Consider the following 16,785-nt stretch of genomic DNA (forward strand, 5'->3'; position numbering starts at 1 on the left):
TTAGAGTCTGAATCAAAGCTCCCTGAAGTCAATGAACAGGCTTTCATTGACTTCAGTGGGCTCTGGATCAGGTCCTAAGTGAGGGAGAACTGTACACACTATATAAATGATACACAACTGAATAATTTGGACTAGGTTGTTTGTGTGGCACTAGCATTAAGCTGGAGTCATCAGAAGGTTATTCTGCATCATTAAATGACTGTACAGATGTAAGTTTGCTTACACTGCTAATTTCTCCTCAGTCCAACTCCCATTGACTTCAACAGGAGTTGAATCAGACAAATAGTGGAAGCAATGAGTGCTCACAGGGACACATTGTGGGCTTTTTGGCAAATGCACATTTGGATGACTTTTTTGTGCGCCTTTTTTGAAGTCCAATATAGTATGCATAGCTAGAAAATAATGAAACTAAAATGAAGCAAGTGTTTCTGGTCGGCTTTTCATTGTATCTGATGCTAGGAAGATGATAGTATTGAACTACTAGTGCTGATGTGATTGGAAAAGTAGCATATGTCACTATAAATCAAATCCTACAATATTTGGGGTATATTTTCTAAAAGGCACAAAGGAAGAACTTTTCATAGTGTCCACATTAACGTACAAGCAGTTGTGTGACTGAATGCTCACACACCATCTCGACAACTCAGACAGATTTCACTGTTGGAAGCATATACACATCTCTCATTCATTATGGATCTGCTCCTGCTTCCATTGAATTAAATGGCAAAAAACTCTCATTGACTTGAATGGTCAATGATTGAGGCCTCTAATAGAATCTGTATGTGTGCATCTGGAATGAGAATCTGGCACTTCTGGTTCAATGATTTTTAGGTCAATGGGCTCTATGATTTGGTTGTTATGAGACTTTAGAAGCACATTAAGTACATCAAGGAGCTTTGCACACTGTTTCACAAAAATTAAAAATCATAACTTCTTTTGGAAAGGAAAAATCTGGTAGCAGAAAATGAATATACATATATACAGTGTGTGTGCATATGTGTACACACACACCTACTTCATGCAGAAAACTTTCATTAAAAAAACAACCAAACAAAACTCAAAAGCAACCAGTGCTACACATCATGTAAACTCACAAAGTGTACTTTCCACACAAATATAAAGCATAAATAAAAAAAAGGAAAAGAAAAGATGATAAATATAGAATTTGTACAATTGGTAATTTTGTTAAATAAGAATAAATAAATTCATTACATCCATTCACATACCAGTTGTAAAAATAATAAATTATTTATTTATTTTCAGTGCTGTGTTGCTTTTTTTACATTTGTGATTAAACCCCTAACTCTCCCTCCCTCCCCGCCCCCCACTCCCAATGGGATAAAACTGTTTCCACAGGAAGGTGACTTAGTTGAATTTCTTGATCAACTCAGATCAAATATGATAACCTTTGTCATAGTAAAAATAATTATTCTAAGAATGTGATGTCTTATTTAGTGTAAGACATACCACGTAATAGTGATATGAGTGGAAGACAATGGAGCTGAATCCCAATACATCAGCTGTTAGTTTAGCACTGGAGACACTAAAGGAGATTCCTTCTATGTTTTATTTCTATATAGAGAACATTATTTGGAGTTTTTGAATTGGGTTTTCATTAGCTAGAAGCATTTTCTGGAGCACTTTGGGCAAAACCCAGCAGTGATATAAACTGTGATGTAAAATATTAATTGAATACTTAGGGATTAAGTTGGTCAAAACATGAGTCAGAATGATAAAGTCATGTAACTTGCACCAAAATTGCAATCAGCAGATGCACAAAACAAATGTAACTGACATGTGAAGAAAGCAGCTAAAAGGAGGGTGTAAAATAAAGCAGGCAAACTTACCTTACTTTTCACCATCCTGTTAGCTTTTCTTGCTATGCCACTCTTGGCCCCTTCAGTGTGTAAATTACACTTGTTTTGCATATTCACTGAATGCTAAATTGATGCAATTTATACTATCTTACTACTTTCACCTGTGTTCTGGCCAACTTACTCCTGATGCCTAACTTAAACTACTAGTTATACCACCACAAGATTTGGCCTGGAGACTTCTAAGGAAGTTGCTCCTCTTCCTTTTAGTCCTCCCTCTCCTGCACCTGAGCAGTCCTCGTTCGCTTCATAAGTTTCCCCTAGCACATGCCTTTTACTGTGAAAGGCTGCCTCTCAGTAAGGGCCAAATTAATCTCTGGTGTAACTTCACTGATTTCAGGTGTCTTTGGGACACTTGCTCATGATGCAGCTGTGGGGAGAGACAGGGAACATTCCACACACATGCACAAAGACAAAGCTCACTCCTAATCAGAGTCTGAACCAAAGCCCATTGAAGGTCGTGAGCTTTGAATCAGTCCCATTGTGAGATTGTTGTCTACTCCCTTACATTTTCTCTACAACTTCAAAGGAATCAACTCTTGATCATGAGTCTGAAGATCTGACAATCCAGTTTCCTCTACTCCACACTCAGTTGCCCAATTTTATGTATTTGGCTATCCCGGTAAGGTGCTATATGAGTTAGAAAAACTAATTTTAGTTAAAGAATGGGTGACCATGAAAGGGAAATATTCAGTATTTGGTTTGTTCTGATACCTACTTGTTACACAAAACTCTAGGAAAAGTATATATTGGAAAAGTATACATTGTAGTTTCATTTTCTGGAATTTGTATAACATCCAAAAAAAGTTTACTCATCACTGTTTAACATGTGAGAAATACGACTCACACGACTGCTCGCACATTCTGTTTTCATAAGTAATGAAATTTTAGAAGTGACACTGACATTGTGGGCATAGTCTTTCTTTGTAATGAACAGAGATGGAAAGTTTGGATCTGAACTGTCCAAAATTTGGGGATGGTCAGTGTCTGTTTAGATTCATTTCATTCAATTCAACGTAGGAATTCTAAAAAAAATCAATATTTTTTGTCCAGGACCATTTCTAGCAATAAGGCCACGCTACTCTTGACAACAGCAGTTGGTCTCATATCTAGTAACATACCCACAACATTCAATTATCACAAATTAACATGTCCCATTTCTATTAGTATAATTAATATATTGTACAAAAATAGACATTTCTCTAAGTTCCAAATGTACTGCTGTAGTAATTCTCTGCCATTTGAAAATGACTACCTGCTTTCTAGAGTTCAGGGTCCCAAATACATGCTTGTGCCAGCCTGAAGGGAAATTTCCCTTTTGGGCTTTGCAAACAAACCAGTTTCCTTTACTGACTTACTGGTGATGTCAAAGACTGAGATTTTCGAAGAGCCTAAGGAAGTCAGATTCCCTCAGTTCCTTAGGCTCTTTTGAAAATCCTGACTTAAAAACAGACTTATTTACATACACTCACACCATGTGGACAAATTGGTGGATAAGGTCTGGGTCAGAATCTATTTTGGTCTAATCTAGGTTCAATTAAGTGCATCAGCAGGTTTATGTAGACTTTAGGCAACGTTTATTCTTTTGGGGGCTTTGGATCAAAAGAAAGGACTTCAATGGGCCTTGGATCAGCCCACTATCTGTTACTTGCCTACGATGAAATGGCCTTGTGCAGTGGCAGATCATCTGTCAGATCACAACATGATCTGGAAAGAGTTGCTGAAAAACATTAAGAGCTTCTACCTACTCTGTGGAAACAGTCTTACTGAGATTGGTTATATCCACCACATCCTGGCCTGGTTTAACTTCCCTGTGACCCTTAATTCTCCAAAATATGCAAGGCGTACAACAGGTGAATGACTTCTACAGCTTTTTAAAACACAGTGAAACAAACTGATTTTTTTTAACAAACTTCTACTGATAAAATGGATACCAGAGTTAGATATGGTGGACAAAACACTGATCAAATACTATTAACTGCTTGCTGTGTTTTTTGACCTTTTATAGACTCTTCAGTAGATGTAGGTACATTACACATTGTTAGATTTCACATGGAAGCCATAGAGAAAACAACAGAGAAAGCAGCTGAGAACAGTCTCAAAATATCTGAGTTATCTGAACTGTAATTTTTGGTTCTATAACTTGCTTCTACAAAATAATATATGTCTTTATTTTATTTAAAGACTAGCAGCTATTGTTCACCTGCATGGCTGCTGAGATGCTCCCTCTGTGAGAATTTCTTGGAGGAAGAACATTATTTATTATACAATTAAGTTCTGCTGTCAGGAAAATTCCTAGAATGGAAATGCATTTCCTGTTGTCAGAAAATTGTAACAACTCTTAAAAACAACAGCAAGCGCTTCGTTTTCCAGTAAAACATCCACAGCCATTTCTGAAAAATGGAAGAGGTCCACAATGGCTGCAGACATACTTTGGTCAATCACTTTGCTTATAGAAAGATTATTTTTTTTAATGAGTAGAACCAAGTGATATAAAGTGACATACCAAAGATATTTATAAACTGTATAAAATAAGCTACCGTGGTATCATGGGTAAGTATGACAAAGTTGTCTAAGCACATACTGTATTAGAGGTAGGTGAAAAGGGGGAGATGATTCTGTAACCTTCAAATATCCCATGATTGTCCATTCACTGTTTTTTCCTCTTCCTTTTTTGCAGACACAAGGGCTTATAACAATTCTAATGTTTAGTTTCTGCGACATACTAAGATCACCACACTGACACTTAGAGCAGTGCACATCTTCATTTGGTCCAAATAGGCAGATTCTGCCCATAATTTGAGATTGTGTGTAAGTATATTGAAGCCTTGGCTTTGTCTGTCTAGGTAGACCTAATACTAGTATGTCAACAATGGCTTACTTAGACCTCTTTTTAAGAAGATCATAACCACAGGTTAACATTTTTTTAGTAAGCACTGCTTAAATGCCGATGGTCGCTGAGAGAGAAGACATCCTTTAGCTAGTTTTCCATGCCCATCTCGGCACTGCACAGTCCTGGTATGCCATCCTGTGTCGCACGTTCGAGAACAAGAAAGCCAGGGTCCAGTCACCCACTGTGGCTGCGTGAGCTGTGGTGTTACTTTATTACTGTTGCTATTGATCGTGACATAGTTAGTCATCTGCGTTTGCTTCTTTGGCACAAAGAAACTGTAACGGACATCCAGTGCTTTAGTTGGGTCAGTGGCAAGAATCTGTACTATAAGAATCTCCTTTGTGGCAGAATGTCCCATTGCATGCAAGAAATCATCCTTGTGACTCCAGCCACTATAGTTCATGACAGTTCCATTGAGGTCAATGATTGTTTCCGAAGTGGAGATCACATATTTTCCATTGACAAGATACTCACCATTTTTCCTCTTTAGGGCCAGGTAAGCTGTGAATCTGTTCTGGTCTTTACACTTGAACTGCCGGACTTTGATGTGAGTTGCCCCTATGGGTATTTTCACTATATCCGTGTAGCCTTTACTGTAAGGAGGAAAGGAGCATGTTAAGTAGCTAGTGAGAAATAAATGAACACGCTTTGAGGACTTAATTCAAAGCTCACTGAAGTCAATAGAAAGTCACCTGTTGACTTCAGTGGGCTGTGGATCAGCCTTGAAAGCATTTGGCTGGAGGCCCATCTCAGATTGATGCTATCCAATTAATTTTTAACATGTTGTTCATAATTTTTTTAAATTCATTTTTATGTCCTTGAAAAAAAAATCACTGCACTTACTTCAAATGACTTAATCTTTGGTTTCAGTACTAATTTTATATGAATTGGATTCAAGAAGAATGAACAGGTGAGCAAACCCCACAGGTAAGTGGGGAACAAGACCTGGGAGATGGGTTGGAAACAGGAGGGAGCATGGGCTACAATGGCAGAGAGGAAGGAGGGTTAGGGCAAAGCTGGGAGGCAAGATCAAACCAGTATCTTAGATGCCTTTATACAAATGCAAGAAGTATGGGTAATAAGCAGGAAGAACTGGAAGTGCTAATAAATAAATACAACTATGACATTGTTGGCATTACTGAAACTTGGTGGGATAATACACACGACTGGAATGTTGGTGTGGATGGGTATAGTTTGCTCAGGAAGGACAGACAGGGGAAAAAGGGAGGTGGTGTTGCCTTATATATTAAAAATATACACACTTGGACTGAGGTGGAGATGAACATAGGAGACAGAAGTGTTGAGAGTCTCTGGGTTAGGCTAAAAGGGGTAAAAAACACGGGTGATGTCGTGCTGGGAGTCTACTACAGGCCACCTAATCAGGTGGAAGAGGTGGATGAGGCTTTTTTCAAACAACTAACAAAATCATCCAAAGCCCAAGATTTGGTGGTGATGGGGGACTTCAACTATCCAGATATATGTTGGGAAAATAACACCGCGGGGCACAGACTATCCAATAAGTTCCTGGACTGCATTGCAGACAACTTTTTATTTCAGAAAGTTGAAAAAGCTACTGGGGGGAAGCTGTTCTAGACTTGATTTTAACAAATAGGGAGGAACTAGTTGAGAATTTGAAAGTAGAAGGAAGATTGGGTGAAAGTGATCATGAAATCATAGAATTTGCAATTCTAAGGAAGGGTAGAAGGGAGTACAGCAGAATAGAGACAATGGATTTCAGGAAGGCGGATTTTGGTAAGCTCAGAGAGCTGATAGGTAAGGTCCCATGGGAATCAAAACTGAGGGGAAAAACAACTGAGGAGAGTTGGCAGTTTTTCAAAGGGACACTATTAAGGGCCTAAAAGCAAGTTATTCCGATGGTTAGGAAAGATAGAAAATGTGGCAAAAGACCACCTTGGCTTAACCACGAGATCTTGCGTGACCTACAAAATAAAAAGGCGTCATATTAAAAATGGAAACTAGGTCAGATTACAAAGGATGAATATAGGCAAATAACACAGGAATGCAGAGGCAAGATTAGAAAGGCAAAGGCACAAAATGAACTCAAACTAGCTATGGGAATAAAGGGAAACAAGACTTTTTATCAATACATTAGAAGCAAGAGGAAGACCAAGGACAGGGTAGGCCCACTGCTCAGTGAGGAGGGAGAAACAGTAACGGGAGACTTGGAAATGGCAGAGATGCTTAATGACTTCTTTGTTTCGGTCTTCACTGAGAAGTCTGAAGGAATGTCTAATATAGTGAATGCTTACGGGAAGAGGGTAGGTTTAGAAGATAAAATAAAAAAAGAGCAAGTAAAAAATCACTTAGAAAAGTTAGATGCCTGCAAGTCATCAGGGCCTGATGAAATGCATCCTAGAATACTCAAGGAGTTAATAGAGGAGGTATCTGAGCCTCTAGCTATTATCTTTGGGAAATCATGGGAGACGGGGGAGATTCCAGAAGACTGGAAGGGGGCAAATATAGTGCCCATCTATAAAAAGGGAAATAAAAACAACCCAGGAAACTACAGACCAGTTAGTTTAACTTCTGTGCCAGGGAAGATAATGGAGCAGGTAATTAAAGAAATCATCTGCAAACACTTGGAAGGTGGTAAGGTGATAGGGAATAGCCAGCATGGATTTGTAAAGAACAAATCATGTCAAACTAATCTGATAGCGTTCTTTGATAGGATAACGAGCCTTGTGGATAAGGGAGAAGCGGTGGATGTGATATACCTAGACTTTAGTAAGGCATTTGATACGGTCTCGCATGATATTCTTATAGATAAACTAGGAAAGTACAATTTAGATGGGGCTACTATAAGGTGGGTGCATAACTGGCTGGATAACCGTACTCAGAGAGTAGTTGTTAATGGCTCCCAATCCTGCTGGAAAGGTATAACAAGTGGGGTTCCGCAGGGGTCTGTTTTGGGACCGGTTCTGTTCAATATCTTCATCAACGATTTAGATGTTGGCATAGAAAGTACGCTTATTAAGTTTGCGGACGATACAAAACTGGGAGGGATTGCAACTGCTTTGGAGGACAGGGTCAAAATTCAAAATGATCTGGACAAATTGGAGAAACGGTCTGAGGTAAACAGGATGAAGTTCAATAAAGATAAATGCAAAGTGCTCCACTTAGGAAGGAACAATCAGTTTCACACATACAGAATGGGAAGAGACTGTCTAGGAAGGAGTATGGCAGAAAGAGATCTAGGGGTCATAGTAGACCACAAGCTTAATATGAGTCAACAGTGTGATACTGTTGCAAAAAAAGCAAATGTGATTCTGGGATGCATTAACAGGTGTGTTGTAAACAAGACACGTGAAGTCATTCTTCCGCTTTACTCTGTGCTGGTCAGGCCTCAGCTGGAGTATTGTTTCCAGTTCTGGGCACCGCATTTCAAGAAAGATGTGGAGAAATTGGAGAGGGTCCAGAAAAGAGCAACAAGAATGATTAAAGGTCTTGAGAACATGACCTATGAAGGAAGGCTGAAGGAATTGGGTTTGTTTAGTCTGGAAAAGAGAAGACTGAGAGGGGACATGATAGCAGTTTTCAGGTATCTAAAAGGGTGTCATCAGGAGGAGGGAGAAAACTTGTTCACCTTAGCCTCCAATGATAGAACAAGAAGCAATGGGCTTAAACTGCAGCAAGAGAGATTTAGGTTGGACATTAGGAAAAAGTTCCTATCTGTCACGGTAGTTAAACACTGGAATAGATTGCCTAGGGAAGTTGTGGAATCTCCATCTCTGGAGATATTTAAGAGTAGGTTAGATAAATGTCTATTAGGGATGGTCTAGACAATATTTGGTCCTGCCATGAGGGCAGGGGACTGGACTCGATGACCTCTCGAGGTCCCTTCCAGTCCTGGAGTCTATGAGTCTATGAGTCTATAACTGACAGTTTATATACCTGTAGCATATGTATTTGAGCATAAGAGGGGAGACATGAAATTTGAAGCACATTAGGTCTGCCAAGGAAAGCTAAAAAGATATGCATCGGGAGCAGGTAGCCGTCCCCAATAGCTGAGTCTCTTTAGCAGTCCTCACTCCCCATGCAGAGCATCTACCCCATTCACCTTCCTGTCCCTGACACCCCAAACTTCCATCGCTGCCTGGTCCCCCACTTCCCTCTGCCACCTCTGTGTGCATTGGTTACAGCTGTTTCATACTGCCTTTGCTATAATGATGATTAAGGAAAGAGTGAGCAAGCTAACAGCTGGGTAAGGTACCCTGGGAACATTTAAAAATAATCTTGATCACTGAGAAAAAACTGTTTCCTTTGAAACTTCATAAAGCTAAAGGTTAATTACAAAATGTCTAATGAAAGGCATGGCCAAATGCTTAACTCAAATAATTACGGCACCTTTACTTCATTTGTCAACCACTACTTGCAAGGTATCTTATTTCAATTCAGATTTAGAAAGAGATGTCTAATTCTTATACACAAGGTCACAAGCATTCAGAATTGTAGGCTCTCTAGAATATTTAGTATCTCAAGAGGGATACAATAAATCTAGAGAAATAATAAATACATCATTATAAACTACTAGCTGGACTGTCAATACATTTATTTTCATTTATAAATCTCTGACAAATAAGCTGATGCTGGAAGTATCACATTTGTGTTTGAACAGGGCAGTGTAATATCTTTTTAACGTAAAAGGAAGGGTCATGAGAAAATGTGATAAAAATATAAAAAATGAAGATGTCTCTCTGGGAGTCAGTTAGCTGACAGGCTGCTATGTTTATGAAGTTTTGAGTATTTATGTAAAGAGTAAGTAATTGTGCTACTCTAGATTAAGTACTTGCATTACTCCATTGTTTTGCTGGAATAGCTAATAATTAAAATTGAGTTACACTGCCAGGAGTAATGCAGTACAGATAAAGTCTATGAATTGCACCATCTACCGCTGCAGGAAATATTTATATAAAATACATATCCAAAAATCTGTGTTAAAAGAATGTTATTAAGGTTACAAAGTCAAGAACCCAAAAGTTAGGAAATGTCAGAATTAAGGTTGCTCATGTTATAAACAGTGTGTAATTAAAGACTGTATCATAATGCAAAGACACAAGATTGCACACAGGGCTGGTACAAGGATGTTTTGCGCCCTAGGCGAAACTTCCACCTTGTGCCCTCCCCCGTCACCGAGCCCTGCGGTGGCTCCCTGCCCCCCCGCCCTGAGGCGCCCCCCCCCGCAGCAGCTCCCCCCCCCCGCCCTGAGACACTCCCCCTGCGTCAGCTCCCCCATCACCCTCCTCCCTGAGGTGCCCCGTCCCAATGGCAGCTCCCCCCGCCCCTCCGGCCCAGGGAGCTATGCGGCAGCTGCCTGTCCCAGCTGACCCCTGCTCGGCCTCCTGCCCCGAGCACACCGTTGCTGCTAACCTTCTCCCGCCTCCCTGGGAGGCGTGAGAAGTGAAGCAGCGATGGCGTGCTCGGGAAGGAGGCGGAGCAGGGGTGAGCTGCTTCACTTCTCCCGCCTCCCAAGCTTGCAGCGCCAATCAGCTTAGGCACCACAAGCCTGGGAGGCGGGAGAAGTAAAGCAGCCATAGCTTGCTTGGGGAGGAGGTGGAGCAGGGGTGAGCTGGGGCTGGGAGTTCCCCGCGTGCCCCCTCCTTACTTGCTGCAGGCGGCCCTCCCCGCGCCCCCCTGCCCCGGCTCCCTCCGCCTAAATGCCGATGGCGACCGGGGCGGCCAAAGATCTGGCCACTGTGGTTGCCGCTGAAGAAAATGCTGCCTCCCAAATCCTATCGCCCTAATAGGTTGCACCGGCCCTGATTGCACAGATAGCCTTAATTCTGGCATTTTCTAACTTCTGAGTGCTTGATTTTGCAACCTTAAAGTTCTTTAACATTAAAAAAAACCCTTAGAAAGTTACATTAAAAATTAAGAAAAAAAGCATAAACAAATTCTATTATGAGAATTTTTTATAATGGGAATTATTAGGTAAATAGAAAAACAACAGCCACTGTTTTACTGTGAAGGATATACTGGTTGGACAGAAACTAATAATACCATTAAGATCAGTAATACTTCTGTCTTTTCTGTGAAAAACAGATTTTTTTTTTAACGGAGGGTTTTCTTTTAAATTAGCGATTGAATTTGTAGTGATGGTGGTAAAATTTTGATCAACAACTTGCTGTAATTATTTTTAATTGAATAAAAGAAATCCATCCTTGGTGGCCAGCATTAATCACAACTGTTCAGCTGCCTGGGAAATAAAGGCACCAAAGGTTGACTGATTTGGTGTCTATAGGTAGAGAGTGATATACAGACAATGAGATATTAAAGATATCGTTGATGCTTGATTTGAGCACATGATTATAGAAGGATGTAATTTGCAACCATGCCTCCAGACTGCACCTAACCTAGCAAGGAGTAAGTAATAGTGCCAGCCCTCCAACAGAGTTGAACAGTTTTAAATTCAATTTGTGACTCCATAGGACCCTCACAAGCAGAGGTCACCTGGGAAATGCACCATATCAGTGCATCACTTGACTGTTCCAGCCCCAACCCTTTCTGTTTGGTTCCCTACATTCTCGGGGATATTAACCTGGCTCCAGGCCCTCTGGTACATCGATGGTTACAAGTAGCTTGCAAAACGATGCTCTCCATTGGCGGGGCTGCAGCCTAGGTTCTCTATCAGAACCTCAGAAGTGAATTGGGTGCAATGTTTTTCTCTGATTATTACATAGCCTGGATAGTGTTAGGAAGTTTGTTTTAAACATCTGAGAAGTGCAATAAAACTTAGGAAATGTGCCTCTCTGGGATGTCTTATATGAATAAAATTAATTAATAGAAATCTGGCACCCAGTCAGACTTGTGCCTTTACAAGGTCTTATGCCTAAGGCTGCATTCTAGTCACAGGTATTTTTAGTAAACGTCACGAACAGGTCACGGGCCATCAATAAAAATTCATGGCCCGTGACCTGTCCATGACTTTTACTAAAAATACCAGTGAATAGAACTTGTGGGGAGAGAGGGCTGTCTGGGGTCCCTGTGGGTGCTGGGGTTTCTGACCAATGGAAACTGCGAAGCCACCGCTCTGGTCGGAGGCAGCCCCCTGAGCTGCCTGGTCACGCCTCCACCTAGCAGCTGAGTGGAGGGATGTTGCTTCTTCCAGGCAGCCCCCCATGTTAGCGCCGCCCAGAGCCTGCCTCATCCCGTCCTGAGCCCCAACCCCCTGCCCCCTCCCACACCCAAACTCTGCTGCAGCCTGAGACTGCCCCAGCAGTGGACGGTGTACCTGGCGCAGGGGCTGCTGCCTGAGCGGCCTCTAAGCCAATTGCACCGGCTGCTGCAGAAATCACAGAGGTCACGGAATCCGTGACTTCCGTGACCTCCATGATAAACTCGCAGCCTTACTTACGAACAGTACTTTTCCTTCTAACTTAGACACATCTGTTCAGTAAGCTTCATTTGCATCTATAGTTATAAAAGTCTGCTAATAATTCTGCTTGCACGAAAGGGTACAATTATTTCCATCCAAAATTATTACCTCTTTTTATTAAAGGTTCCCATGACTTTCGTGCAGCTGGAATTGTCTCCTCCACACACTCCACACTTGTCATATTGGAGCTTTGAACCAATGATGCCATCACAACCAGTTCGAATGCACTTTCCCCGGACACATACTGAATTACTGTATGGCCTACATTCAGTTCCGTCAGTCACCTGGGGAATTAAGTCTTTGTTAGTTAAAGCTGTAAAAAGATTTGCTTTTGTGTATTTGATTGGCAAGCACTGCTATTTCTTTAGTTCAGCCACAGTATACCTACTGTGAATTATCTAAAGCTGTACTATAAAGGAGCAATTACTCAGTGTGTTTTTTAACAGTGCCCTCTGAATGTGAGTTCTAGTTCACAGTTTTCTGCTTGCTTGGCATTTGGTGTGATGATTAACAGAATACAGTTCTTATTCTGCCAGCCAGGACTGATGCAATCTAACCCTCAGGGCACTAATGCAGCAGAAACATTAACAAAGGGGCCACAGGCATCTGACATATGGCTCTTCTTCTGTTTACCCTAAGGCACTAAATCAGAAGTTCTGATTTAAGGATGATTTTATGAACAGTGATACTTTGCATTCCTAGACAGCTTTTCATCTAACCGTCTCAAAGTACTTTATAAAACTTGAATTAATTCAGTCTCAGAACATCTAGAAGAAGAAAGGCACACAACTAAGGGATACATAGAAATCACTTTACTCTTGATTCTATCATGTCAGAAATAAACTGTGATCATAGGTCACATAACAGACCATTGGCTTTAAGTGAGCTACTCTGGATTCATATCAATGCAGCTTGGAGCAAAATTTAGTAGTTTGCAGACAGATAAAGCAACTCCTTTCAACTAGAAAGATCCCAATGTGCACTGCCGTCTATAAATAGAGAAACCTTTTTACCTACTATTGATGTGAAAGTAGTACTGGCTGAATTAGCAAACACAATTTCATATGCATGCACATGTTTAGATGTGGAAAACTGTCTAATTTTAGGGGTCAATTCTGGCCAATGCTCTTCTGGAACATATGATTAAACAAAAGGTATTCTCCTTGATACAGCCTAGCTACAGAGCTTTCCAAAATACCCTTCAGAGCCTGGCACTGAAATTGTCACTGAAGGTACATTACCTTTGGAGAAAACACGACATAGTAACCTGTCCCTTTGGCTCGGCAGGTGAGCTTGCACACGTCTCCAGGAAGCACTCCAGCATATTTAGGGACCCATTCAACAAACGTTTTGACACCCTTTGCATCAGACTGATAGCCATTTCTTGCTTCACATTGTTCTTGTCGAAAGGCTTTAGCTGGAGAATTATCATTCATCTCGTTAGTGTTTATAATAAGATATACTGCAAATGTCAGTATGCACAGCTACTTTCTTTGGTCTTATGATACCATGTTTAATTCACATCATTCCTTCTCCTTGCCCCAACACCTGTTAATGGCCTATGAAAATCCTCTGAATCTTTTATTTTGGCAATGCTCCCATGACATTATAAGCATCTTAATGACAAAACTCTGCTCATCTGGTTCATTTCTCCAGAGCAGGACTGCTGTTTACGGAATCCTCCTGTCAGTAGCCACTATCTCTTTGCAGGGTTAATTATGCTTTTGAATTTAAACTGTGTTACAGTGATTTTGTTGTCACTTGTAGCTAATGTTTCCACATTGTGGTACATTTAGGGGAAGCTACAATGGACACCATCTTCTTTTTTTTTCTCCTATGGAGGTTAGTATTTACCATATCACAGGAACAAAGACTGTAAAGTCAAGCAGCTTTGGCTGCTGCAGAACATACCATTTGCTGGGCAGGATGCGACACTGCAGGAGCGATAGATGGCCCTCTTTCCAGTGCAGTATCGGCCGTTGTTTCTAGGAGCTGGGTTGTTACAGTGACGATAGGCAAACTGAACCCCTCCACCACACGTACGGGAGCAATGTCCCCAAGGACCCCAAGAACCCCAGTTACCGTGGTTTGAAGCCTAGAACACATGAAACAGAGTGATGTGAAAAGATGATCCAAACCTGAATGAAGATACTATATCTCAAAAGTATCACGGATACTTGTCCCCAAAACAGCAGATGTTTTTCCTCTTGTTTAAACTGGGGATCTCCTCATATTAGGATGTAGAGTAACTCTGAGAAACTTTTCACTTGCAGTCACAGTCATTTACTGCCTTTGATCTTCACGTAGGTGGCATGATGTCCGGAGGAGTTCTGGATGTGAGTCAAGGGCAGTATATGGCCTAACTCTGCAGAACCAAATTCTACCCATTTCACTGTGCACACACTTCAATTTAAAGGACTCCCAGTCCCACTTCCATTCTTTCTTTGTGATAATTGTTCTTCCAGGCCCACTTCACTTAGCTCTACTCTGCCTAGGTAATATGCTGCTATTATTGATCACTGTGATTAATTAAGTAGTACAGTTGTATGGCACTGCTTGTGGTAAAGAGATAATGTTCTTCATCATGGAGTCCTTTTGCTAGATTTTCAGTTATATAAATAGCTATGACCTGACCAACCTAAGCAAGCTTATGTGACTCTGATTTGTATTTTAGATTTCTCAAGAAATCTGAATAGTGTTCATGGTACCTTTACCAAAATCACTTTTGTTTTCAAAGTGACACTTCACATGCATGTCAGCCATATCACAGAATGCCTACTACATTGCTAATTAAATGATCTTCCTGAATTATATTGCTATAATCTCCTCCAATTAAATAACTGTCTTTAATTTATTCAGCACATAAACAGAAATACAGATTGAACTTCATAGCTGTTCTAAGTTCAAGAGGCAAAGGTATGAGCTGGTAAAACAGAGTGTGGCAAAAAGAGTGCAGTTAAAGCAACTTCTCAACCAGCGAGCTAAAGTGCTGGGAGGCATTAGCATAAGAGAGAGCAGCCAGATACTGTTTGCACCTAAGCCTGCCACTCTACTAACTTGGTTCATTTAAGAGAAAAAACTCTGTGCACAATGCACCACTTTCACTGTAATTATACATCTGAAATGTATGCATTTTATACCAGGAGGATGGGAATATGTCATTTGAGAAAATACGGTTATATAAAGAGACAATGCACTTAGGTCTGAATTATTCTAACATTTTGTAAACATTCTCACAAAGTTCTTTGGGGCAGGGACCTTCTTTTAGGATTTGTACTGTTTCTCGCATCAGCGTCATGCAACGTGAACTTCAAGCAGCTCAAGATTTGCACTGGAGAGTTTCCCTGTGTATGGAGAAACTCCAACCATGTAAAGCTGGTGGAGGGGGCTCTGTCACCTCTTGTACCGGCTCTGATGCCTCCTGCTCGAAAAATCTGCTCTTTCTATCAGGGACATGTTGAAGAGGAGCTCCAATATACCTGATTCTCCACTGGTTTAAGGTCCTCAAGGAATTTTTCTTCTGTGGCGTAAATTAAAGCTATGCATATTTAACTTATGTCAGTGGTGCCTTAGAACCAGGGAGCTATGAATAGGATCCTGACAGCCCCTCCATCTCCTGAGTTCCATCTCACTGCAGAATCAAGGTCTATATTTTAAAATAATGTTTCCAATTTTTCTAGGGTGAAAGCTCCAATACTCTGGAAGAAGAAAACATGCTTCCTGACAGTCAGCAACATTTTTCCGAAAGTATCAGAAAAGAGTCTCCACCAGCAACAAATTAACTGCATATCAAATAAACAAGAAGGCAGTTTTTACTCTATAGACCAGGGATCGGCAACCTTCTGCTCGCGGCCCACCAGAGTAAGCCCCCTGGCGGGCTGGGCCAGTTTGTTTACTTGCCACGTCAGCAGGTTCGGCCAATCGCAGCTCCTACTGGCCGCAGATCACTGCTCCAGGCCAATAGGGGCTGCAGGAAGTGGCGTGGGCCGAGGGACGTACTGGCCGCTGCTTCCCGCTGCCTCCATTGGCCTGGAGTGGTGAACCACGGCCAGTGGGAGCTGCGATCGGCCACACCTGTGGACGCGGCAGGTAAACAAACCAGCCCGGCCCACAAGGGGGCTTACCCTGGCATGCCAAAGATTGCCGATCCCTGCTGTAGACTATAGGTGTAACCCTGCCAATGCTCCGTCCCTTTAACACCCGTTACAATCAGCACATTGCAGGATCAAGCCTTCTAAGATTTCCTCAAGCTTTGGCCCTTGGAGCAGTAACATACCGAATAATATTTCTTCTTAGTTTTGTCAACACATTTTCCTTGGAGGCAGATCCTTCCTTTCCCACATGGTGTCCCCTCCACAGCAGGTAGCTTCTTGGTCAGACACACCATCTGACCTTGGCGAACAACTGCACACCACAGGCGAGAGCATACGTCCATGCCAGGACACACTGTGTACTCAGGTCCAAATGCCAGTTTGCATTGACGAATGGCATCGTACGTTTGTCCTGGAAGCTCCTCAGGGCCCAAGATCTGCTTTCGTGGTTGGTCGAGTAAACAGTTCCCTGAAAGAACAATCCAATTTATTACTCACTTCCTCGTTATCTGTACTATAGGACCTCTAGCTTTC

At 41.5% G+C, this 16,785-nt stretch overlaps 1 protein-coding gene across 1 annotated transcript in view; it reads right to left on the reverse strand.

Annotated features, from left to right (window-relative positions):
* Window positions 1–1,328: 1,328 nt before the first annotated feature.
* ADAMTS5 (ADAM metallopeptidase with thrombospondin type 1 motif 5) overlaps window positions 1,329–16,785 on the reverse strand; it is a 51,297-nt gene continuing 35,840 nt past the window's right edge. The window contains exons 4-8 of the mRNA XM_050957463.1: window positions 16,437–16,720; window positions 14,072–14,255; window positions 13,402–13,577; window positions 12,269–12,444; window positions 1,329–5,360 (exon numbers count right to left, since the gene is read on the reverse strand). Of these exons, the coding sequence (XP_050813420.1) occupies window positions 4,790–5,360; window positions 12,269–12,444; window positions 13,402–13,577; window positions 14,072–14,255; window positions 16,437–16,720 (1,391 nt within the window). The 3' untranslated portion in view covers window positions 1,329–4,789. The remainder of the gene's footprint in view (window positions 5,361–12,268; window positions 12,445–13,401; window positions 13,578–14,071; window positions 14,256–16,436; window positions 16,721–16,785) is intronic.

The sequence above is a fragment of the Gopherus flavomarginatus genome, chromosome 1, assembly GCF_025201925.1.
Source record: "Gopherus flavomarginatus isolate rGopFla2 chromosome 1, rGopFla2.mat.asm, whole genome shotgun sequence".
Classification (NCBI taxonomy): domain Eukaryota; kingdom Metazoa; phylum Chordata; order Testudines; family Testudinidae; genus Gopherus; species Gopherus flavomarginatus.